This window comes from Somniosus microcephalus, chromosome 19 (assembly GCF_052327205.1).
Source record: "Somniosus microcephalus isolate GS21.2 chromosome 19, FLI_Smic_1.0, whole genome shotgun sequence".
Lineage (NCBI taxonomy): Eukaryota > Metazoa > Chordata > Chondrichthyes > Squaliformes > Somniosidae > Somniosus > Somniosus microcephalus.
This window is the reverse complement of record NC_141005.1, coordinates 65955784-65981072: the sequence shown is the minus strand read 5'-3', so window position 1 is coordinate 65981072 and position 25289 is coordinate 65955784. Positions and strand designations below refer to the sequence as shown.

General features: G+C 43.5%; 1 protein-coding gene across 2 annotated transcripts in view; it reads left to right on the top strand.

Annotated features, from left to right (window-relative positions):
• The window catches only part of LOC147104559 (septin-2), a 177377-nt gene that overhangs the window by 35103 nt on the left and 116985 nt on the right, over nt 1-25289 (top strand). For both annotated transcript variants that reach the window (XR_015072360.1, XM_085961955.1), the window contains exon 4: nt 21992-22091. Coding sequence is in view for 1 of the 2 variants with exons in the window: in XM_085961955.1 (XP_085818081.1) it covers nt 21992-22091 (100 nt within the window). In the remaining variant the exon portion in view is untranslated. The remainder of the gene's footprint in view (nt 1-21991; nt 22092-25289) is intronic.

Here is a 25289-nt window from a genome sequence, read left to right as displayed (position 1 = left end):
GACAGGATCGGACAAAGTCAACATGGATTTACAAAAGGTAAATCGTACTTGACTAATCTACTGGAATTTTTTGAGGATGTAACTGGTAAAATAGATAAGGGAGAACCAGTGGATGTGGTGTATTTGGACTTTCAGAAGGCTTTCGATAAGGTCCCACATAAGAGATTAGCGTGCAAAGTTAAGGCACATGGGATTGGGGGCAAGGTATTGACTTGGATAGAGAACTGGTTGGCAGATAGAAAGCAAAGAGTTGGAATAAACGGGTATTTTTCCGAGTGGCAGGCAGTGACTAGTGGGGTACTGCAGGGATCGGTCCTTGGACCCCAGCTATTCACAATATATATTAATGATCTAGACAAGGGAACTAGATGTAATATCTCCAAATTTGCAGATGACACAAAGCTGGGTGGACGTGTGTGCTGTGAGGAGGATGCCAAAAAACTACAGGATGATTTGGACAGGTTGGGTGATTTGGCAGAAGCATGGCAGATGCAATATAACGTGGATAAATGCGAGGTTATCCACTTTGGTGTCAAAAACAGGAAGGCAGAATATTATCTGAATGGCAATAGATTGGGAGAAGGGGAAGTGCAACGAGACTTGGGTGTCCTTGTGCACCAGTCGCTGAAGGTAAGTACGCAGGTGCAGCAGGCGGTTAAGAAGGCAAATGGTATGTTGGCCTTCATAGCGAGAGGGTTTGAGTACAGGAACAAGGATGTCTTGCTACAGTTGTACAGGGCCTTGGTGAGACCATCTTGAGTATTGTGTGCAGTTTTGGTCGCCTTATCTGAGGAAGGATGTTCTTGCCATGGAAGGAATTCAGCGAAGATTCACCAGGCTGATACCTGGGATGGCAGGAATGACGTATGAGGAGAGATTGGGTCGATTGGGCTTGTACTCGCTGGAGTTTAGAAGATTGAGAGGGGATCTCATTGAAACTTATAAAATTCTGGCAGGACTGGACAGACTAGATGCAGGGAGGATGTTCCCGATGGTCGGGGAATCCAGAACCAGGGGTCACAGTCTAAGGATAAGGGGTAGGCCTTTTAGGACAGAAATTAGGAGGAATTTCTTCACCCAGAGTGGTGAACCTGTGGAATTCTCTACCACAGAAGGCAATAGAGGCCAATTCATCAAATATATTCAAGAAGGAGTTGGATATATTTCTTGAGGCTAAAAGGATCAAGGGGTATAGGGAGAAAGCAGGTACCGGGTACTGAACTTGGATGATCAGCCATGATCGCATTGAATGGTGGAGCAGGCTTGAGGGGCCGAATGGCCTACTCCTGCTCCTATCTTCTATGTTTCTAAGTGACTTGATACCACTTCCTTAACAATGGATTCCGGCATTTTCCCAACGACTGCTGTCAAGCTAACTGGCCTGTAGTTCCCTGTTTTTTCTCTCCCTCCTTTCTTGAATAGCGGTGTTACATTTGCGACCTTCCAGTTCGCTGGGACCATTCCAGAATCTAGGGAATTTTGGAAGATCAAAACCAATGCATCCACTATCTCTTCAGCCACCTCTTTTAGAACCCTAGGATGTAGGCCGTCAGGTCCAGGGGATTTGTCGGCTTTTAGTCCCATTAGTTTCTCTAGTACTTTTTCTCTACTTATATTAATTACGTTGGTTCCCCACCATTTTTGGTATGCTTTTTGTGTCTTCTACTGTGAAGACAGATACAAAATATTTGTTTAACGTTTCTGCCATTCCCTTATTCTCCATAATAATTTCTCCTGTCGCAGTCTCTAACGGACCAACGTTTACTTTTGCTACTCTCTCTTCCTTTTTACATACTTGTAGAAGCTCTTAAAATCTGATTTTATATTTCTTGCTAGTTTTCTCTCATTCCCGTTTTCCTTTTTTTTCAATTTTTTGGTCAACTTTTGCTGATTTCTGAATCTCTCCCAATCCTCAGGCTTACTATTATTCTTTGCAACATTATAAGCTTCTTTCAATCTAATGCTATCCTTAACTTCTTTAGTTAATCACAGTTGGATCACTTTTCCGTGGAGTTTTTGTTTCTCAATGGAATGTATTTTTTTGAGAATTATGAAATATTTCTTTAAATGCTAGCCACTGCTTATCTACCGCCATACCTTTCAATCTATTTTTCCAATCTACATTAGCCAACTCACCCCTCATACCTATGTAATTAGCTTTATTTAAGTTTAAGACTCTAGTTTTGGACTTAGGCAAGCCACTCTCAGAATTTCACATTAAGCTCATCATATTGGCCCATATTTTCCGATGGCTACGGTTGTGTACAAGCTGTGTACACGCCCATAGGGACATTGGAAATGCCGGTTTCAGGCATGCGAAACGCATGCACTGAAAACCGGCATTTCTAATCTGTCAAGAATCCTCTTGACAGATCGGATGCCTGCCCTGGAGAAGGGCCTCTGCGGGTGGAGCGTTCCACTTTCTGCAGAACCTCCGCCCGCTGAAATCACTTAAAAATCTTACGCCTGGTAAAAGCGTAAGGCCTGCTTTTACCAGCATATGAGTTTAAAAAAGTAAACTCATTTATAATTTAGAAATACTTCAAAAAAAGGTAAGTTTATTTTTAGCCCCATAAAAAACCTTAATTATTTTTTTCAAAAAATTAAATTTTTATTTAAAATATTTAATTTAATGTAATTTTAACTCATTTTAAAAACGTGATGGTTTTTAAAAAAATTATTTAATGTTTTAGTGTCTTTTTTCAGTAATCCCCATTCATACTTTTGACAGTTCCTTTGATCGTTCTGCCTCAGAGGATCCTTTACTGTGAGATTTCTAATTAATCCTGTCTCATTACACAATACAAGATCTAAAATAGCCTGTTCCCTGTTTGGTTCCATGACACATTGTTCTAGGAAACTGTCCCGAATGCATACCATGAACTCGTCCTCCAGACTACTTTTGCCAATTTGATTTGTCCAGTCTATATGAAGATTAAAGTCCCCCAAGATTATTGCATTACCTTTGTCACAAGCTCCTACTATTTCTTGATTAATATTCTGTCCAACAGTATAGCTACTGTTAGGGGGCCTATATACTACTACTACTACCAGTGTTTTCTGCCCCTTGTTATCCTTATCTCCACCCATACTGATTCTACTTCCTGATCTTCCGAACCGAGATCCTTTCTCGCTACTGTCCTTATGTCATCCTTCATTATCAGGACTCCTCCTCCTTTTCCTTTCTGCCTGTCTTTTCGAAACGTCAAGTACCCTGGAATGTTTAGTTCCCAACCTTGGCCACCTTGCAACCACATCTCTGTAATGGCTATTAGATCAAACCCATTTATCTCTATTTGTGCCACTAGTTCATCTATCTTGTTACGAATGGTTTGTGCATTCAGATAAAGAGCCTTTCAATCACATTTTTTACCATTATTCCCTGCTTTGACCTTATTTCCTGCTGCACTGCAACCGTTAAACTCTCTGTCCCTTCTTGTCGCACTCTGCTTATTTTTACCCAAATCGCTACACTGCTCCATTGCCTTGACCTTTCTCTTTAGATTCCTAAATTTCCCCTCACCTGACCCCTTCCCCCCCCCCCCCCTTTTTTTTTTAGTTTAAGTGAGTGGGCAAGAACTTGGCAGATTAAATATAACGTGGAGAAATGTGAAGTTATCTACTTTGGTAGGAAAAATAGAAAAGCGGAATATTTTTTAAATGGTGAGAGACTGGGAAATGTTGATATTCAGATGGACCTGGGTGTGCTTGTACACGAATCACAAAGGTAACATGCAGGTACAGCAAGTAATTAGGAAAGCAAATAGTATGTTAACCTTTATTACAAAGGGAGTGATTTTATCAATTTAGAGCTTTTGGAGATGGGACTCCCACTTGTCGGGTTTCAGTCCCGCCTCCAACAACTTCTGGCCAACCCATGCTATTTTCCCTTGATTGACCTTGACCCGGCGGGCTTAGCAGGCCAATTAAGGGAAAGCCAGTTGCAGAGAATGTCAACGTATGGCGTTTCATCTGTGAAAAATTTTTGACTGATGAATTGTCATCGTTTGACAGCTCTGTGAAGCTGTCAAACAGTGACATTCTCTGTAGTTTGATGAGGTCTTGAATTGAAGACCTCATCAAACTTCTTTCTTTTACAGAAATGAGATGGTTGTTGCATTGGAGAATGCAACGGCCATCTGTCATCTCTACCGCGGAGATCCGAGACTCTCCGCATACACACCGACTGAAGTCTGCAGGAAGAAACAAAGGTAAGTACACTTACTAACACTTTGCACTTACCTCAGATACTCACCTCTCATCACTTACCTTCACGGCACACTTTTGCACCCCCGCAGATCCCCTACTCGCCTCGCTGACCTGGCGGGTTTCGGAGCCTTCGGGAAGCTTGCATTTGTGAGGGCAAAAAGGGGATAATCCTATCTTCTGCCTGTTAACTACCTGTTAACAGGCTTTAATCCCTTCCCGCCTCCAAGGAGATGGGACCTGGCGCGGGACGGCTACCCGCCTCCCGGGAAGATGGCATGGAGACGGGTTGGGGAGCGGGTTGGGCACCAGCCCCCAAATTCTACCATTTTCCCAGCAGTCCCGCCTCCCCAGGGCTGGCAAGATTGTGCCCAACGGGATTGGAGTGTAAGAGTAAAGAAGTCTCACTGCAGTTATATTGGGCCTTGATGAGACCACACCTGGAGTACTTTGTATAGTTTTGGTCTCCTTACCGAAGGAAATATAAAGTTGCCTCCGAGGGAGTGCAACGAAGGTTCACTCGACTGATTTCTGGGATGAGGGGATTATCCTATGAGGAGAGATTGAGTACAGTAGGTCTATATTCCATAGAGTTTGGAAGAATGAGAGGTGATCTAATTGAAAGATATAAAATTCTTACGGGGCTTGATGGGGTAGATGCTGGGAGGATGTTTCCTCTGGCTGGGGAGTATAGAACTAGGGGGTCACAGTCTCAGAATAAGGGGTTGGCCATTTACGACCGAAATGAGGAGAAATTTCTTCAGAGTTTGGTGAATCTTTGGAATTCTCTACCCCAGAGGGCTGTGGATGCTCAGTTGTTGAGTATATTCAAGACAGATCGATAGATTTTTGAATACTAAGGGAATCAAGGGATATGGGGATATTGCAGGAAAGTGAAGTTGAGGTAGAAGATCAGCCGTGATCTTAGTGAATGGCGGAGCAGGCTCAAAGGGCTGAATATTTCTTATGTCTTGCCTTCATTCCCCTGAAAATCTCCACTTAGTGAGCTTTGTTTTTTTTGGTAGCTCTTTGTTTATAGAAGGCATTCTGCGACGCCTGACTGAATCCAAGATGAGGAAAGAATGTTTAATATTAAGGAGAGCATCAAATCCATTATCCTACACTGCCCTGATCAAACACAAATTCAACGCTTTGTCCATCCATTCCTTAGTTTGCATTCTCACGAGTGCCCTCAGAAACTTTTCTTCAGTTGTGTTTACTTTTTAAATATGATGTATGGTAAATTTGTTATGTCTGCTGTATATGTGAGCGTTTACAATGAACTGCGCCCTTTCATGCAAAACAGTGGTGATGGAAATTGTACGCCCTCGAGGCAAAAGTACATTTATACAGTATATCAGTTGTGCGTGGATTGCGTTCAGCTTTTCCAGTGGACGAAAGCTCGGAATTGCATTTCTTTTTGTGCTCCTGTAGAAAAGAGTGGAAGAGACAGATAGCACTAGAGTAAGAGAGAGTACGGTATTGGGTGCGGTCAGACTAAGAGAGAATACACGATAGGTTTACAGTGCATGTACGTAAATGCACAAAGCGTTGGTGAGCTGCAGGTGCAAATAGCCACTTGGGAGTATGATATTGTGGTGATAACGGAGACCTGGCTCAAAAAAGGGCAGGATTGGGTACTAAATAATCCTGGATATAAGGTGTTCAGGAAAGATAGGGACGGAAAGAAAGGAGGTGGGGTGGCAGTATTGATTAAGACGAATATTATTGTGCTGGAGAGAGAGAGGATGTCCTGGAGGGGTCAAGGACAGAATCTATTTGGTTAGAGTTAAGAAACAATAGAGGTGCCATTACACTACTAGGTGTATTCTATAGGCCAACAACTAGTGGGAAAGATATAGAGGAGCAAATTTGCAGGGAAATTACAAAGAGCTGCAAGAGCTATAGAGTACTGATAATGGGGACTTCAATTATCCTAACATAGACTGGGATAGTAATAGTGTAAAGGACAGAGGGGGAAGAATTTCTGAAGTGTGTTCAGGAGAACTTTCTTGATCACGTTTCCGGCCCAACGAGGAAGGAGGCATTGCTGGATTTGGTTCTGGGGAATGAGGTGGGTCAGGTGGATCAAGTTTCAGTAGGGGAACATTTAGGGAACAGTGTTCATTGTATCATAAAGTTTAGGTTAGCTATGGAAAAGGACAAAGAGCAATCTAGAGAAAAAAATACTTAATTGGAGGAGGGCCAATTTCAGTGGCTTGAGAACGGACCTGGCCCGGGTAAATTGGAATCAAAGATTGGCAGGCAAAACTATAATTGAACAATTGCCTGCCTTTAAAGAAGAGATGGTTCGGGTGCAATCGAGGTACATTCCCACGAGGGGGAAAGGTAGGGCAACCAAAGCCAGAGCTCCCTGGATGATGAAAGAGATAGAGTAAGATAAAGCAGAAAAAAGAGGGGTATGACAGATGTCGAGTTGTGAATACAAATGAGAACCAGGCTGAATACAGAAAGTTCAGAGGGGGAAGTGAAAATGGAAATTAAGAAGGAGTATGAGAATAGACTGGCAGCTAACATAAAAAGAAATCCAAAAGTCTATAGGCATATAAATAGTAAACGGGTAGTAAGAGGAGGGGTGGGGCTGATTAGGGACCAAAAAGGAAACCTGGGCACAGCTGAGGTAGAGGGCATGGCTAAGGTACTAAGAGTATTTCCAGCATTTTCTGTGTTTATTTCAGATTTCCAGCATCTGCAGTATTTTGCTTTTGTACTAAATGAGTACTTTGCATCTGTCTTTACCAAGGAAGATGATGCTGCCAAAGTCATAGTGAAAGAGGAGGTAGTTGAGATATTGGATGGGATAAAAATTGATAGAGGAGGTAGAAACATAAAAAAATAGGAGCAGGAGTAGGCCATTCGGCCCTTCGAGCCTGCTCCGCCATTCAATATGATCATGGCTGATCCTCTATCTCAATACCATATTCCCGCTCTCTCCCCATACCCCTTGATGCCTTTTGTGTCTAGAAATCTATTTATCTCCTTAAATATATTCAGTGACTTGGCTTCCACAGCCTTCTGTGGTAGAGAATTCCACCCTCTGAGTGAAGAAATTTCTCCTCATCTCAGTCTTAAATGTCCTACCCCGTATCCTGAGACTGTACCCCCTCGTTCTAGAACCCCAGCCAGGTGAAACATCCTCCCTACATCCAGTCTGTCTAGCCCTGTCAGAATTTTATACGTTTCAATGAGATCCCCTCTCATTCTTCTAAACTCTAGTGAATACAGGCCTAGTCGACCCAATCTCTCCTCATACGACAGTCCTGCCATCCCAGGAATCAGTCTGGTGAACCTTCACTGCACTCCCTCTATGGCAAGTATATCCTTTCTTAGGTAAGAAGACCAAAACTGCACACAGTACTCCAGGTGTGGTCTCACCAAGGCCCTGTATAACTGTAGTAAGACATCCTCGCTCCTGTACTCAAATCCTCTTGCAATGAATGCCAACATACCATTTGCCTTCCTAACTGCTTGCTGCACCTGGATGTTTGCTTTCAGTGACTGGTGTACAAGGACACCCAAGTCCCTCTGTACATCAACATTTCCCAATCTATCACCATTTAAGTAATACTCTGCCTTTCTGTTTTTCCTACCGAAGTGGATAACTTCACATTTATCCACGTTATACTGCATCTGCCATGTATTTGCCCACTCATTCAACTTGTCTAAATCACCTTGAAGCCTCTTTGCATCCTCCTCACAACTCGCAATCCCGCCTAGTTTTGTGTCGTCAGCAAACTTGGAAATATTACATTTGGTTCCCTCATCCAAATCATTGATATATATTGTGAATAGCTGGGGCCCAAGCACTGATCCCTGCGGTACCCCACTCGTCACCGCCTGCCACCCCGAAAAAGACCCATTTATTCCTCTCTGTTTCCTGTCTGTTAACCAATTTTCAGTCCATGCCAGTATATTACCCCCAATGTTTTAATTTTGCACACTAATCTCTTATGTGGGACTTTATCAAAGGCCTTCTGAAAATCCAAATACACCACATCCACTGATTCTCCCTTATCTATTCTACCAGTTACATCCTCAAAAAAAACTCCAGTAGGTTTGTCAAACACGATTTCCCTTTCATAAACCCCTGTTGACTTTGTCTAATCCTGTTGATATTTTCTAAGTGTCCTGTTATCGCATCCTTTTATAATAGACTCTAGCATTTTCCCTACTACTGATGTTAGGCTAATCGGTCTGTAGTTCCCTGTTTTCTCTCTCGCTCCTTTTTTAAATAGTGGGATTACATTTGCCACCCTCCAATCTGCAGGAACTGTTCCATAATCTATAGAATTTTGGAAGATGTAGTAGAAAGTCTGGCTGTACTTAAAGCAGATAAGTCACCAGGACCGGATGGGATACATCCTAGGATGCTGAGGGAAGTAAAGGTGGAAATTACGGAGGTACTGGCCATAATCTTCCAATCCTCCTTGGATATGGGGCTGGTGCCAGAGGACTGGGGAATTGCAAATGTTACACCCTTGTTCAAAAAAGGATGTAAGGATAAACCCAGCAACTACAGGCCAGTCAGCTTAACCTCGGTGGTGGGGAAGCTTTTCGAAATGATAATCTGGGACAAAATTAACAGTCACTTGGACAAGGGTGGATTAATTGAGGGAAGCCAGCACGGATTTGTTAAAGGCAAATCGTGTTTAACGAACTTGATTGAATTTTTTGATGAGGTATTGGAGAGGGTTGATGTGGTGTACCTGGACTTCCAAAAGGCGTTTGATAAAGTGCCACATAATAGGCTTGCCAGCAAAGTTAAAGCCCATGGAATAAAAGGGACAGTGGCAGTATGGATACGAAATTGGCTAAGTGACAGGAAACAGAGTAGTGGTGAACGCTTGTTTTTCGGACTGGGGGAAAGTATACAGTGGTGTTCCCCAGTACTAGGACCACTGCTTTTCTTGATGTATATTAATGATTTGGGCTTGGGTGTACAGGGCACTATTTCAAAATTTGCAGATGACACAAAACTTGGAAGTATAGTGAACTAGGGTGGGATAGACTTCAAGAGGACATAAACAAACTGGTGGAATGGGCGGTCGCACAGCAGATCAACTTTAACGCAGAAAAGTGTAAAGTGATACATTTTGGTAGGAAGAATGAGGAGAACAATTCTAAAGGGGGTGCATGAACAGAGACCTGGGGGTGTATGTGCACAAATCATTGAAGGTGGCAGGGCAGGTTGAGAAAGCAATTGAAAAAAGCATACAGGATCCTGGGCTTTATAAATAGAGGCAGAGTACAAAAGCAAGGAAGTTATGATGAACCTTTATAAAACACTGGTTCAGCCACAACTGGAGCATTGTGTCCAATTCTGGGCACTTTAGGAAGGATGTGAAGGCTTTAGAGAGGGTGCAGAAAAGATTTACAAGAATGGTTCCAGGGATGAGGGACTTCAGTTACGTGGATAGACTGGAGAAGCTGGGGTTGTTCTCCTTAGAGCAGAGAAGATTGAGAGGAGATTTGATAGGTGTTCAAAATCATGAGGGGTCTAGACAGAGTAGATAGAGAGAAACTGTTCCCATTGGCAGAAGGGTCGAGAACCAGAGGACACAGATTTAATGTGATTGGCAGAAGATCCAAAAGCGACATGAGGAATAACTTTTTTGCGCAGCGAGTGGTTATAATCTGGAATGCACTGCCTGAAAGGGTGGTGGAGGCAGATTCAATCGTGGCTTTCAAAAGGGAATTAGATAAGTACCTGAAGGGAAATAATTTGCAGGGCTACGAAGAAAGGGCGGGAGAGTGGGACCAGCTGACGTGCTCCTGCAGAGAGCCGGCACTGGCTCAACGGGCCGAGTGGACTCTTCCTGTGCTGTAACAATTCTATGATTCTAATGTGATTTTCTGAAACTGGGTAAGTCTCTCTTCCAAGTTGGTGGGAATTTTCTGTTCAGTGACAGTGTGCTGCTCATGGGCTGTTCATACTGCTACATGAGCGATACCTGGTGAAATAATTTAAGTTTCAGAAGCTGAAAGTGTATGGGGCAGCATATTGTATGTAGACACTACATTTTTCAAAATACTTATGGCTAAAATGGGTGAGGGCTTACTCTTTGCGGGTATCTTGTGCTTGAACATTTATAGTATACCGCAGCCATGCCTCTGGGGCTACAACTGTGGACTGCAGCGGTTCAAGAAGGTGGCTCAATGCCACTTTCTTAAGGGCAGCTCGGGATGGGCAATAAATGCTGGCCCTTCCTAGTGACGCCCATATCCCAAGAATGAACTTTTAAAAGTATTAGTCTAGTGGCATACTTATTGCTGGAAGCAGATGGTTTTACTGCCTGACTCCAGTGCTGCCAGTGGTGATGCTGGGTGCTACTGCCCACCGTTTTATTTCGGCAATATATTTGCAGCAATTGAGCAGTTTCACTAAATGTCAAATACAGCTAAGCGCTGTGTTTGATTGCAAAGCTCTGATTCTTCTTTGTAGCAGAGAAGATTTGAGGAATGGAGAAGATCGTTTGTATGGTCTACAAAAATGACAGGGTGCTCTGGACCACAGCCTGCTCTGCTTCCTTCAATGGTGTATGGTAAAGAAGTGTGTTATATTCTCTTTGCACTTACTTTCTGCTCTGTCGCAAAAGCTGACGTGCTTGTGACGATTTGAGCTTGCTCCAGATGTCTGTTCTTCCTAGAATCATTGAAATGTACAGCACCGAAGGGGACCATTTGGCGCATCGAGTCTGTGCCAGCTCTTTCGAAAAGCAATCCAGTTAGTCCCACGGCCCAGAAATTCGGGTCTCCACGGGTGAGTACACACTGGGTACTCGCCCGTAAGCTCAATGGAAGTGCCGGTTTTCTGCATGCATTGCGCATGCGCGGGAAACCGGCACTTCTGATCCCCTGAACGAAGGGGTTCAGAGGTTGAACACGTGCACAGGAGAGGCAGCGCGTGCGCATCGAACTTTGTTTTTTTTTTACAGGTTTTCCCAGGAGGCTAAGTCTCCAGAAGTTAGACATGTAAAAAGCAGGCGTAAGGCCTGCTTTTTACAAGGTAAGTGGTGAATTAATTAAAATGAAAACATTTTTTCCACAGGTTTATTACTTTTAAATACTTTAAAGCAAGGTAAGTTTATTTTTAGCCCCGTTAGAAAATAATTTTTTTTTCAAAAATTTAAATTATTGTTTAAAATAGTTATTTCATGTAATTTATAGTTTATTTAAAAATTGTGATGTTCTTTTAAATTTATTTGAAGATTTAGTGTTGTTTTGGGGCCGTAGTATTTATAAGTCTTGACAGCTCTTCCTGTCAATCTTATGAATGGAGCATTCCCTGCTCTGATTGGCTCCCCATGGCCCACGTGATCCCAGGGGATGCATTGAACTAACTGCACTCCTGGGATACACAAGCACTGCGCGCTGGCAGCTGGACCAGGCCCCGGATCGGAATTCCACGGGGCCCTACAGCTCAACGGCCGGCGCGCCAGGTAAGTGCAGATCGGGGGCTTACACCCGCGGGAAGCCCCCGACCTGAATTTCTGGGCCCTTAAATCTGGTTATTGACACTTCAGCCATTGGAAACAGTTTCTCTTTATTTTCTCGATCTAAGCCTTCATGATTTTAAACACCTCCATCAAATCTCCTCTTGGCTTCCTCTGCTCTAAGGAGAACAACCCCAGCTTCTCCAGTCTGTCCACGTAACTGTAATCCCTCATCCCTGGAACCGTTCCAGTAAATCTCTTCTGCACCCTCTCCAAAGCCTTCACGTCCTTCCTAAAGTGTGGTGCCCAGAATTGGATACACCACTCCAGCTCAGGCCAAACGAGTGTTATAAATAGTTGAGCATAACTTCCGGGCTTTTGTACTTCATGCCCCTATTTATAAAGCCCAGGATCCTATATGCTTTATTAGCTGCTTTGTTAACTTGTCCTGCCACCTTCAAAGATTTGTGCACAAGCCCCCCCACGTGTCTCTATTTTTGCACCCCCTTTAAAATTCTACCATTTAGCATGTATTGTCTCTCATCATTCTTCCTACCAAAATGTATCAACTCACACTTTTCTACATTGAATTTCATCTGCCATGTGTCTGCCCATTCCACCAGCCTGTCTATAGAAACATAGAAGATAGGAATAGGCCATTTGGCCCCTTGAGACTGCTCCGCCGTTCAATGCAATCATTGCTGATCATCCAAATTCAGTACCCTGTCCCTGCTTTCTCCCCATATCCCTTGATCCCTTTAGCCTTAAGAAATATATCCAACTCCTTCTTGAATATATTTAATGAATTGGCCTCAACTGCCTTTTGTGGTAGAGAATTCCACAGGTTCACCACTCTCTTGTTGAAGAAATTCCTCCTCATCTCTGTCCTAAATGGCCTACCCCTTATCCTTAGACTGTGACCCCTGGTTCTGGACTCCCCGACCATCGGGAACATCCTTCCAGCATCTAGTCTGTCCAGTCCTGTTAGAATTTTATAAGTTTCAATGAGATCCCCTCTCATTCTTCTAAACTCCAGCGAGTACAAGCCCAATTGACCTAATCTCTCCTCATATGTCATTCCTGCCATCATAGAAACATAGAAGATAGGAGCAGGAGTAGGCCATTCGGCCCCTTGAGCCTGCTCTGCCATTCAATGAGATCATGGCTGATCATCTAAATTCAGTACCCTGTCCCTGCCTTCTCCCCATATCCCTTGATCCCTTTAGCCTTAAGAAATATATCCAACTCCTTCTTGAATATATTTAATGAACTGGCCTCCACTGCCCTCTGTGGCAGAGAATTCCACAGGTTCACCACACTCTGGGTGAAGAAGTTCCTCCTCATTTCAGTCCTAAATGGCTTACCCCTTAGACTATGACCCCTGGTTCTGGACTCCCTGGCCATCGGAAACATCCTTCCTGCATCTAGTCTGTCCAGGCCTGACAGAATTTTAGAGGTTTCGATGAGATCCCCTCTCAATCTTCTAAACTCCAGTGAGTATAAGCCCAATCGACACAATCTCTCCTCATACATCATTCCTGCCATCCCAGGTATCAGCCTGGTGAATCTTCGCTGCACTCCTTCCATGGCAAGAACGTCCTTCCTCCGATAAGGCGACCAAAACTGCACACAATACTCAAGGTGCGGTCTCACCAAGGCCCTGTACAACTGCAGCAAGACATCCTTGTTCCTGTACTCGAACGCTCTTGCTACGAAGGCCAACATACCATTTGCCTTCTTTAACCGCCTGCTGCACCTGCCTGCTTACCTTCAGCGACTGGTGCACAAGAACACCCAGGTCTCTTTGCACTTCCCCTTCTCCCAATCTATTGCCATTCAAATAATAGTCTGCCTTCCTGTTTTTGCCACCAAAGTGGATAACCTCACATTTATCCACATTATAGTGCATTTGCCATGTTTCTGCCGAATCACCGAACCTGTCCAATTCGTACTGGAGTTTCACGACATCCTCCTCACAGCATACCCTCCCACCCAGCTTTGTGTCATCTGCAAATTTGGAGATATTCCATCCAATTCACTCGTCCAGATCATTAATATATATTGTGAACAGCTGGGGTCCTAGGACCGAACCTTGCGGTACCCCACTAGTCACTGCCTGCCACTTGGAAAACGACCCGTTTATTCCAACTCTTTGCTTTCTATCCGCCAACCAGTTCTCTATCCAAGTCAATACCTTGCCCCCAATCCCATGTGCCTTAATTTTGCACGCTAATCTCTTATGCGGGACCTTATCGAAAGCCTTCTGAAAGTCCAAATACACCACATCCACTGGTTCTCCCTTATCTATTTTACCAGTTACATCCTCAAAAAATTCCAGTAGATTAGTCCAGCACGATTTACCTTTTGTAAATCCATGTTGACTTTGTCCGATCCTGTCGCTGCTTTCCAAGTGCTCTGCTGTTACATCTTTTATAATGGACTCTAGCATTTTCCCCACTACCGATGTCAGGCTTACCGGTCTATAATTCCCCGCTTTTTCTCTACCACCTTTTTTGAATAGTTGGGTAACATTAGCTACCCTCCAATCCATAGGTACTGTTCCAGAGTCTATCGAGTTCTGGAAGAGGACCAGCAATGCATCTACTATTTCTAGGGCCACTTCCTTAAGTACCCTAGGATGTAGATTATCAGGCCCTGGGGATTTATCAGCCTTCAGTCCCATCAATTTTCCTAACACCATTTCCCTACAAATACTGGATTCTTTCAGTTCCACCCTTTCATCAGACCCTATGTTCCCCGGCATCTCTGGGAGGTTATTTGTGTCCTCCTTTGTGAAGACAGAACCAAAATATGTATTTAGTTGGTCAGCCATTTCTTTGTTCCCCATTATAAATTCCCCTGATTCTGACTGCAAGGGACCTACGCTTGACTTCACCAATCTTTTTCTCTTCACATATCTATAAAAGCTTTTCCAGTCAGTTTTTATGTTACCTGCAAGCTTACTCTCATTCTATTTTCCTCTTAATTAATCCCATTGTCCTCCTTTGTTGAAACCTAAACTGCTCCCAATCCTCAGGATTATTGCTTTTTCTGGCCAATTTATATGTCCTCTCCTTGGATCTTATGCTATCCCTAATTTCCCTTGTTAGCCACGGTTGAGTCACCTTTTTTGTTTTATTTTTATGCCAAACTGGGATGAACAAATTCTGTGGTGCATCCATTCAGTCTTTGAATGTTTGCCATTGCCTATCCACCGTCAACCCTTTGAGTGCTATTCCCCAATCAATCCTACCCAACTCGCTCCTCAGACCATCGTAGTTTCCTTTATTTAAATTCAGGACCCTAGTCTCTGAGTCAACTACTTCATTCTCCATCTTAATGAAGAATTCGATCATATTATGATCGCGCTGACCCAAGGGGCCTCGTACAACAAGATTGCTAATTAATCCTTTCTCGTTACATAATACCCAGTCTAAGATGGCCTGATCTCTGGTTGGTTCCTCGATATATTGGTCCAGGAAACCATCCCGTAAACACTCCAGGAATTTCTCCTCCACAGTATTGTTACTAATTTGGTTAGCCCAATCTATATGTAGATTAAAGTCACCCATGATGACTGCTGTGCCCTTATTGCACGCTTCTTTAATTTCCCTTTTAATGCCATCCCCAACCTCTGCCTTACTGTTTGGAGGTCTATATACCACTCTCACTAACGTTTTCTGCCCCTTAGTATTTCTCAATTCTACCCATACAGATTCCACATCATCAGAGCTAATATCCTTCCTTACAATTGTGTTAATCCCTTCTTTAACCAGTAATGCTACCCCACCTCCCTTTCCTTTTTGCCTATCTTTCCTGAATATCGAACACCCCTGGATGTTGAGTTCCCAGCCTTGGCCATCCTTGAGCCACGTTTCCGTAATCCGAACCAAATCATATTTGTTTACCTCTATTTGCGCAGCCAATTCATCCACCTTACGAATGCTCCTCGCATTAAGACACAAAGCCTTCAGGCTTGTTTTTTTAACGCTCTTAGACCTATTAGAATTAGTATTTACTGTGGCCATGTTTGATTTAAACTGTTGATTTCTCTGACTGCCACTTTTGTTTTTCTCCTTCCTATCTTTTGCTTTTATCCTTGTTTCCCTTTTCTCTGTCTCCCTGCTCAGGTTCCCAACCCCCTGCCATTTTAGCTTAAACTCTCCCAGGTATCAGCCTGGTGAACCTTCGCTGAACTCCTTCCATGGCAAGAACATCCTTCCTCGGATAAGGCGACCAACACTGCACACAATACTCAAGATGTGGTCTCACCAAGGCCCTGTACAACTGCAGCAAGACACCCTTGTTCCTGTACTCAAACCCTCTCGCTATGAAGGCCAACATACCATTTGCCTTCTTAACCGCCTGCTGCACCTGCATGCTTACCTTCAGCGACTGGTGCACAAGGACGCCCAGGTCTCGTTGCACTTCCCCTTCTCCCAATCTATTGCCATTCAGATAATAATCTGCCGCCTTGTTTTTGACACCAAAGTGGATAACCTTGCATTTATCCACGTTATATTGCATCTGCCATGCTTCTGCCCAATCACCCAACCTGTCCAAATCATACTGGAGTTTCTCGGCATCCTCCTCACAGCACACACGCTCACCCAGCTTTGTGTCGTCTGCAAACTTGGAGATATTACATCTAGTTCCCTCGTCCAGATCATTAATATATATTGTGAATAGCTGGCGTCCAAGGACCGATCCCTGCGGTACCCCACTAGTCACTGGCTGCCACTCGGAAAAAGAGTCGTTTATTCCAACTCTTTGCTTTTTGTCTGCCAACCAGTTCTCTATCCAAGTCAATACCTTGCCCCCAATCCCATGTGCCTTAACTTTACACACTAATCTCTCTTATGCGGGACCTTATCGAAAGCCTTTTGAAAGTCCAAATACACCACATCCACTGGTTCTCCCTTGTCTATTTTACCAGTTACATCCTCAAAAATTCCTGTAGATTAGTCAAGCACGATTTACCTTTTGTAAATCCATGTTGACTTTGTCCGATCCGGTCACTGTTTTCCAAGTGCTCTGCTATTACATCTTTTATAATGGACTCCAGCATTTTCCCCACTACTGATGTCAGGCTTACTGGTCTGTAATTCCCCGTTTTCTCTCTACCACCTTTTTTGAACAGTGGGGTAACATTAGCTACCCTCCAATCCATGGGTACTGTTCCAGAGTCTATCGAATTTTGGAAGATGACCAGCAATGCATCTACTATTTCTAGGGCCACTTGCTGAAGTACCCTAGGATGTAGATTATCAGGCCCTGGGGATTTATCGGCCTTCAATCTTGTCAATTTCTCTTAACACCATTTCCCTACAAATACTGTCTTCTTAAGTCTATTACTAAATTCCTCATTGTTTACTACACTTCCAAGTTTCTTGTCATCTGCAAATTTGAAATTGTGCCCTGTACCACCAGGTCCAAATAATTAATGGCCCAGAATTTCGGGTCGCGGGCTTCCCGTGGGTGCAAGCCTCCGACCTGCACTTGCCTTGCGCGGCGGCCGTTGAGCTGTGGGCCCCCGTGGAATTCCGTTCCGGGGCCTGGTCCAGCTGCCGGCGCGCAGTGCTTGCGTATCCCAGGGGCGCAGTTAGTTCGAAGCGTCCCCTGGGATCACGTGGGCCGTGGGGAGCCAATTGGAGCAGGGAATGCTCCATTCATAAGATTGACAGGAAGACCTGTCAAAAGTTATAAATACGACAGCCCCAAAACAGCACTAAATCTTCAAAAGTTAAAAAAAGAAATCACATTTTTTAAACAAACTAATAAATTACATGAAATAACTTAAACAATAATTTAAATTTTTGAAAAAAATAATTTTATTTTTTAACGGGGCTAAAAATAAACTTACCTTGCGTTCAAGTATTTAAAAATAATAAACCTGTGGAAAAAATGTTTTAATTTTAATTAATTCACCACTTACCTTGTGAAAAGCAGGCCTTACGCCTGCTTTTTACATGTCTTAACTTCTGGAGACTTGCCCTCCTGGGAAAACCTGTATATAAAAAAAAAAAACCAAGTTCGATACGCACGCGCAGCCTCTCCTGCGCATGCGTTCAACCTCTGAACCTCTTCGTTCAGGGGAACGGAAGTGCCGGTTGCCTGCACATGCGCAGTGCATGCAGGAAACCGGCACTTCCATTGGGCTTACGGGTGAGTACCCTGTGCGTACTCACCTGTGGAGACCCGAATTTCTGGGCCATAATGTCTATCAGAAACAGTAGTAGTCCTAGTACTGATCCCTAGGGAACACCACTGTATACCTCCCTCCATTCCGAAAAACAGCTATTCACCACAACCCTCGGTTTTCTACCCCTTAGCCGATTTTGTGTCCATGCTGCTACTGCCCCTTTTATTCCACGGGCTTCAATTTTGCTAACCAGCCTATTATGTGGTACTTGATCAAACGTCTTTTGAATGTCCATATACACAACATCAACTCTACTACCCTCATCCACTCTGTTACCTTATGAAAAAACTCAGTCAAACACAAGTTGCACTTCACAAATCTGTGCTGGCTCTCCTTTTATTAGTCCATGCTTGTCCAAGTGGCTGTTAATTTTCTCCTGGATTACTGTATCTAAAAGCTTCCCCACCACCGATGTTAAACTTACTGTAATTGCCAGGTTTATCCTTCTCCCCTCTTTTGAACAAGGGTGTAACGTTTTCAATCCTCCAGTCATCTGGCACCACCCCTGTATCTAAGGCTCCTGCCCATCACATAATTCTACTTCCACAGGCAAATCTGCATTCCCTTTGAATCTGAATATAATGATGTTTGTGATGTATTATTGGATAGCTGTCTGCAGGGTGAATAGTTAACCCTTTTCATAAGATGTGCGCTGGAAACAATATGGAAATCCCACCATACACACATTAACTCCCCAACTGATGGCAGATGAACACCCTAATGGTCCATAAGACTTGGACAAAAAACTATAAATCAAGTTTATTAAGAAGTAAGATTAACAGGAGCAAGATTAAAACGAGCAGAACATTTTTTGCTACATTAGAATACTCCGCGTAATCCAGTGTCTTTCAAAACAACAAAGAAACCCTTAGCGGTTCTTTGCAATTCTTTTAAATAGCCGGGATCATGCATTTTTGGAGAAAGCTTTTACATAAGAAATGAACCCTGTGAAGTTCTTCATTTGCTGTCATCAGCCTAGTGATATACCAAGAAGGGAACTGAGGAACATATGTACCAGTATCATTTATATACTTTCTACCCATTGGTCTAGGCTGGTACGAAAGGAAGACAGCTAGAGATTGTGAACAATCAATCAAAGCGAACTGACTGCAAAACAGTGACAGACCAAGTTCACAGGTATCGGGGCAGTCACCTGGAAAGCAGAAAAGCAGTTCATACACCTTCAAAACCACCAAACTGAGAGTCTTGCTCGCAGGACTCACTGATGGGACACTTGCAAAGGCCATAGATGGATGAGTGATCAGTAGCATGTTGGTCAATTAATTATTTCTGTCGCGTGACAGACTTTGTGTCTCCTAATCTTGGTTAAGCAATCCACATAAACAGTTGTCCGAGAACTACTTTTGAAGTGGCATCTGCATTCGTTTTCTTGACCCTGACTTTGCATACCAAGCTGCAGAGACAATAACTTCCCCATGGGAATTGCTGGGAATCCATTCTTAGAAAAAAACCAATTCATGGGACTAGTTTAAAAAAATTAAAAAAAAAAAAAAATTAAAAACATATGATAGATTTGTACTATATGCGTGCTGGCATACGCTCAACAGGAAACCAGCCTGACCAAGTCGGATAGATTTCTGCACTCTCCACATATGCAGTTCATCCCTTTGCTTGAGGTTGTTGTTAAAGCAGAGGAGAGGAAAGTGTCATGTAAATGACAGCAGTGTTTACTCGCTACAGTTTCATTGTAAATGGTTGTAAATTTAGAAGCAATCCATGTTTACCATGGCTTTACAGTGGCTTGTGTAGAGGAATTTGGGTCATGCCCTGGACTGATAACCATCTCCTGAATCCAGAAGGAATTACTCAGTTTATGGGGGTGGTGTGGGGCGGGGGAGGGAGGGAAGTTCGTGCATTTCTACATTTCTAATACTCAATAGGCCACATTTCTTTGTGTGCAACACTTCTGTAGTTTTCCTTCGCTACCTAGGTTTGATTTATTGTCCTATTTTGTGATTTAGCAAATGGTTGTATTGAGACTTTTACTTCAACAGTGGTCCAGGCCCTGCCCCTGTCTTTTTCTTCCTCTCTCTCTCTCTCTCTCTTACAATGTCTGCCCTGGCTAAGTTGATTGATTTGCTGCCTCCCTGTCTAACAGTGTATGAGAGATTTACTAGGAGTGAGATTTATGATCCTGACGAATGAGGCTGACTTGCAAAACCCTTTAATTCTGTGCAGCGGGGTTGGCTAGTCAGACTGCGATGCATCAATGTAGCTTATTTTCATAAACCAAAATGGTTCATTTGATGGATGTGTGTTTTCTTTGTGCCAGGCATTGGGTTGTAACTGTTCAGTGTGGTGACGATTATGGAGCTGACTGCTTGTTTTGCCTTCTCACTGAGGGAACAGGGAGCGGAACAACACTGACTGCTAGAAATGGAGTGACCTTGTTTTTGCCAAAGAAAATTGCATGTATTATTCTGACACAATTTTTTTTTCTTTGTTTTTGTTCGATGTCTTTGGATGATCCTATCGCTGGAAAGTTTGAACAAATAAAAAAAAAAAAAAAAAAAATTCTGTCAACCCTCCCACCTCGCTGTTTTTCTTCAAGGCATTGTTGGAGACTAATCCAAGCCTCAGCAGCCACAGCTGTATAACACTTGGATGAAGCTAAATGTAATGCTCTCGTGTAGTCACGAGGCTGCTTGTGGTCTTGGTCATAAGAGAGTAATTGCAAGGTCACAGAAATATTAGGGGGTGGGAAGGGACTTGTGAAAAGTGACTATATGAAAAGTGGCTCCCGATAGGATGTATTTGAGGCCCAAAGTCCTTTTGCAAAGCTGTGTTCAGTCTCAGATGGAGGCGGTTTTAGCTGGTGGCAGAATCATTACTTTCTGCCGTCTGATTTATTTCCTAAAATTGTCAATGATGCGGATCATGACACGTACACACACAAAAAGGAAACCTTTTTTGTAGATAAATAAACCAGGAATCACTTTGTTGTAAGAACTTGTTGCGTTTCTTATTCTGCAGCTAAGCAGTTGGCACTTTGCATTCACTGCACCTGAAAATGAGATTCTCAAAGGAGTACAAACAATAGGCTCCAAGTTTATGAGCAGAAAAACAACAGATTTAACAGCGGTTAAACTTTCAGATGAAAGAAAATGGAACAAAGATGGTCGCAGAATCGGATATTAATTTGTGTACATTAGAATTGTTATTGTTGGTGGGGAGACTTCCTTTATTAATCGACAAAGCTTTGTTTGTTGATAACTAGAAAACAAGCCATTTGAGATAACCAGTTGGTCTGTATCTGTTGCAAGCTAAACATATAAGGGACCGGTAAAGAAGCTTAGATGATGCACAGCATTTTAAAGTCTGTTTCAAGACTGGACCCATAACTGGTTCTCCATAACAGGCACATGTTCTGGGCCTGTTGACTATGTTAAGACAAAGTCTGATGCACCTCTGAGGAAATGGTATTCTAGTAGTGCTGCACTGCTATTCGAGGCACTTTACTGTTGTCGTAACTCAATACTGTAACAGCCTGTAATAGCAGAAATCAAGAGCTACAGCAGCACAGTATTGAGCACAGCTGAAATCTTGTAACTACTTTTCTTCCCTTTCTGCCCCTCCCAAATTGGGCCTTGGACAAATGCTCTGAGTGCACTCATATCCCTGCGTCTGTGCAGCCTGATGGGATTATGATGCTATACCTATTGGACTAAAAATGTAATCGGGAGGAATATATTCGTTTCATTCAAATACCATCAATGAAAGTCTGTTGCACTGTTCGGTGCAGCCTGATTGTGTTCAATATATGACTTAGTAGGCAATGCCTCTGTTGGCTCCTGTGCAGTCAGGTTGGCATGGCGGGGTGGGGCAGTAGAAAGATGTAGTACATTGTAAAACCTGTGATGGGGCTCTTGCTTTCTAGGTTGGGAAGGGGGGGAACTGAATATGTTGGGTTGTTTGAAGATGTGGGGGGCTGGGCGGTTGGATCGAGGTGTTTGCGTGTCTCAGAGGGAGAGAGAATTGGACTCCGAGGGAGAGAAAGAAACTGGAGCGGGGAAAGAAAAATTGCTTGTGTTGCTGCACGTCTTTCCGCAATTCCATTGCAACTTGCTTAAATAATTGAACTGATTGGAATCCTTTTCTCTCTTGACAGTTTCCAGATGTAGCTGGGTACGTGGGATTTGCAAATCTGCCCAACCAGGTCCATCGAAAATCAGTGAAGAAAGGATTTGAATTCACGTTGATGGTAGTCGGTATGTTGTGCCGCCTGTTTAGGCTGCGAGTGCACTCACACTGCTGTCTGATATCTAATTTAATTGCTGCAGCGTATTTTTTATGAATTTTTGAGTTCAACGAGTGTTAAGATGCTTTGATATCATTTTGAAAGTGTGAAGGTAATTTTTTTCAAAATTTTTTAAAAAACATTGAAAGTGAAATTTATAAATAATCGTGTGTGAGGGGAGGAGAATGAGGAGAGTGTGTATTGCCCCTCAAATCTTTCACATCTAAAAATGCCATTCATTGTTCCTGTTGTAGTCTTTTCTAATAGCAAGTAGTGACATTGCAGTTGTCCTGAATGGGGGTGCAGCCTGCAGCAAGTGGCCTTGCAATGAATGGGTTTAAAGATGAAACCAATTTTAAGTTGATTGTGTATCTGGAGTAAGCTGTATCGACACTGGTTTATGCGTGGGTACATTTTAAAAAAAAAAGAAAAAAAAACACTTTCATTTTTATTCACAATTCCTTTTTGTTTTTTCAAGTAGATGGAATAGAATTGTTGTACTTCGGTGGCGGTGTTGGCATATCTACATACTGACCCGGAAACATAGAAAGATAGGAGCAGGAGTAGGCCATTCGGCCCCTCGAGCCTGCTCCGCCATTCAATGCGATCATGGCTGATCATCCAAATTCAGTACCCTGTCCCTGCCTTCTCCCCATATCCCTTGATCCCTTTAGCCTTAAGAAATATATCTAACTCCTTCTTGAGTATATTTACAGGAAACTTTGGTTTATCCGGAGGTTAACTGTCCGGAATGCTCGAGGCACCGGCAAAAATCAGGAGCCGTTTTGTTAGGTTTTTTTTCACCAGTCAGGCTCTGCAAGGTCTCGCTGTTGCTAAGCTACAGAGACGCTTGCAAGGTATGGCTGACTGTTTAGAAGCTGTTCAGGGTTTGTTGCCAGATACGGAGCTCAAAATCTCCGTATGTTTCAACATTAACGCTGGTTTGTCCGGCAGTTTTGATGTGACGGCAACAGCTCGGTCCCGTCGGTGCCGGATAGCACAAAGTTTCCTGTAATGAATTGGCCTCTACTGCCTTCTGTGGTTCACCACTCTCTGGGTGAAGAAATTCCTCCTCATCTCAGTCCTAAATGGCTTACCCCTTATCCTTAGACTGTGACCCCTGGTTCTGGACTCCCCGGCCATTGGGAACATCCTTCCTGCATCCAGTCTATCTAGTCCTGTTAGTATTTTATAATTTTCAATGAGATCCCCTCTCATTCTTCTAAACTCCAGCGAGTATAAGTCCAATCAACCCAATCTCTCCTCGTATGTCATTCCTGCCATCCCAGGTATCAGCCTGGTGAATCTTTGCTGAACTCCCTCCATGGCAAGAACATCCTTCTTCAGATAAGGTGACCAAAACTGCACACAATACTCCAGGTGTGGTCACACCAAGGCCCTGTACAACTGCATCAAGACATCCTTGTTCTTGTACTCGAACCCTCTCGCCACGAAGGCCAACATACCATTTGCCTTCTTAACCGCCTGCTGCACCTGCATGCTTACCTTCAGCGACTGGTGCACAAGGACACCCAGGTCTCGTTGCACTTCCCCCTTCTCCCAATCTATTGCCATTCAGATAATAATCTGCCTTCCTGTTTTTGACACCAAAGTGGATAACCTCGCATTTATCCACATTGTGCAGAAGCATGGCAGATGCAATATAATCACCCAACCTGTCCAAATCATACTGGAGTTTCTCGGCATCCTCCTTACAGCACACACACTCCCACCCAGCTTTGTGTCGCCTGCAAACTTGGAGATATTACATCTAATTCCCTCGTCTAGATCATTAATGTATATTGTAAATATATTAATGGAATTTGCGGTAGTAATAACGGCGCGACTGTCGGCACTCGCCATTATTATCGTGTAAAAGTGACAGCAACTTCTGGCGTCCGCACATGCGCAGTTAAATGTGGAACTCCGGAAGTTGCTGTCAGTGATACCCTGCTCCTCCACATTCGAAATCACTGATTTGTAGTGAACTTTAATTATTTCAGCGCACTTTCTGCTATACAAACCAGTGAAAATATTAAGCCTTATTCAATCATGAGTAACTGAGTTTTTAACGGAGTACTAAGTCATACTTACTGCTGAACAACTTCTCTGGCCCTGAAAAACTAATTTTATAAGTGTGGAATCTCATTCCCTCAGAAGATCTTTTAAAAATTGCAGGAGGTGGGTTGCTCCTTTAAATGTTATAATGAGGCTGTTGTGCTTCAGATTTAACCACCATTTTAAATTTAACTGTGGCTGGTCAGGTTTTGCAGACACTTACCTCCTGGATCCAGCATCTCTGCCTAACCCACCCTCCGCAATCGGAGACCCCCCACGAGGCCTCAGATTCCCCCCCTCCCCCTTGCAGGCCTCCGATCTCCTTATCGGCTTCCCCCCCCCCCACCCCGATCATCCTCTGGCTCCCCTGATCACCCCCGGCCCCCGAACCAATCCTTCCCTCCTTCCTCTTTGCGGCCTAGTGCCGCAGGCCTACCCACCCGCAGCCAGCCAGCCTCTCCATGTGTCTGGCTGCAGGTGGGAAACAGAGGTTTCAAATGCAAATCAGACCCTGCTGTTAAATTCGGCACAGCCTGCGGGAAACCTGTTCTCCTAGTTTTCCCGCCCGCTCCCTACCTGCCTCCTGATTAAAATTCCGGCCAGTGATTCTGTCTGATCTTTGTACTGTAGCATCATTTGGACTGCTCTGCCCAGCATGTCCATCATTTGCTTGCTCTTGACTCCGTCTGTGAGCAAACTGAAAACGAGTTATATTAAACTTGGAAGTGTAGTAAACACTGTGGATGATAGTAATAGACTTCAAGAAGACATAGAGAGGCTGGTGGAATGGGCAGACAGATGACCGATGAAATTCAACGCAGAAAAGAATGAGGTGGTACATTTTGGTAGGAAGAATGAGGAGAGACTATACATGCTCAACGATACAATTTTAAAGGGGGTGCAAGAGGAGAGAGACCTGGGGTGTGCTTGTGCACAAATCTTTGAAAGTGGCAGGACAGATTAATAAAGCAGTTAATAAAGCAGATGGGATCCTGGGCTTTATAAATAGGGGCATAAAGTACAAAAGCCAGGAAGTTATGCTAAACCTATATAAGAGGTACAGATCCGATTTACTGGAGTGGTTCCAGGAATGAGGGATTACAGTTACTGG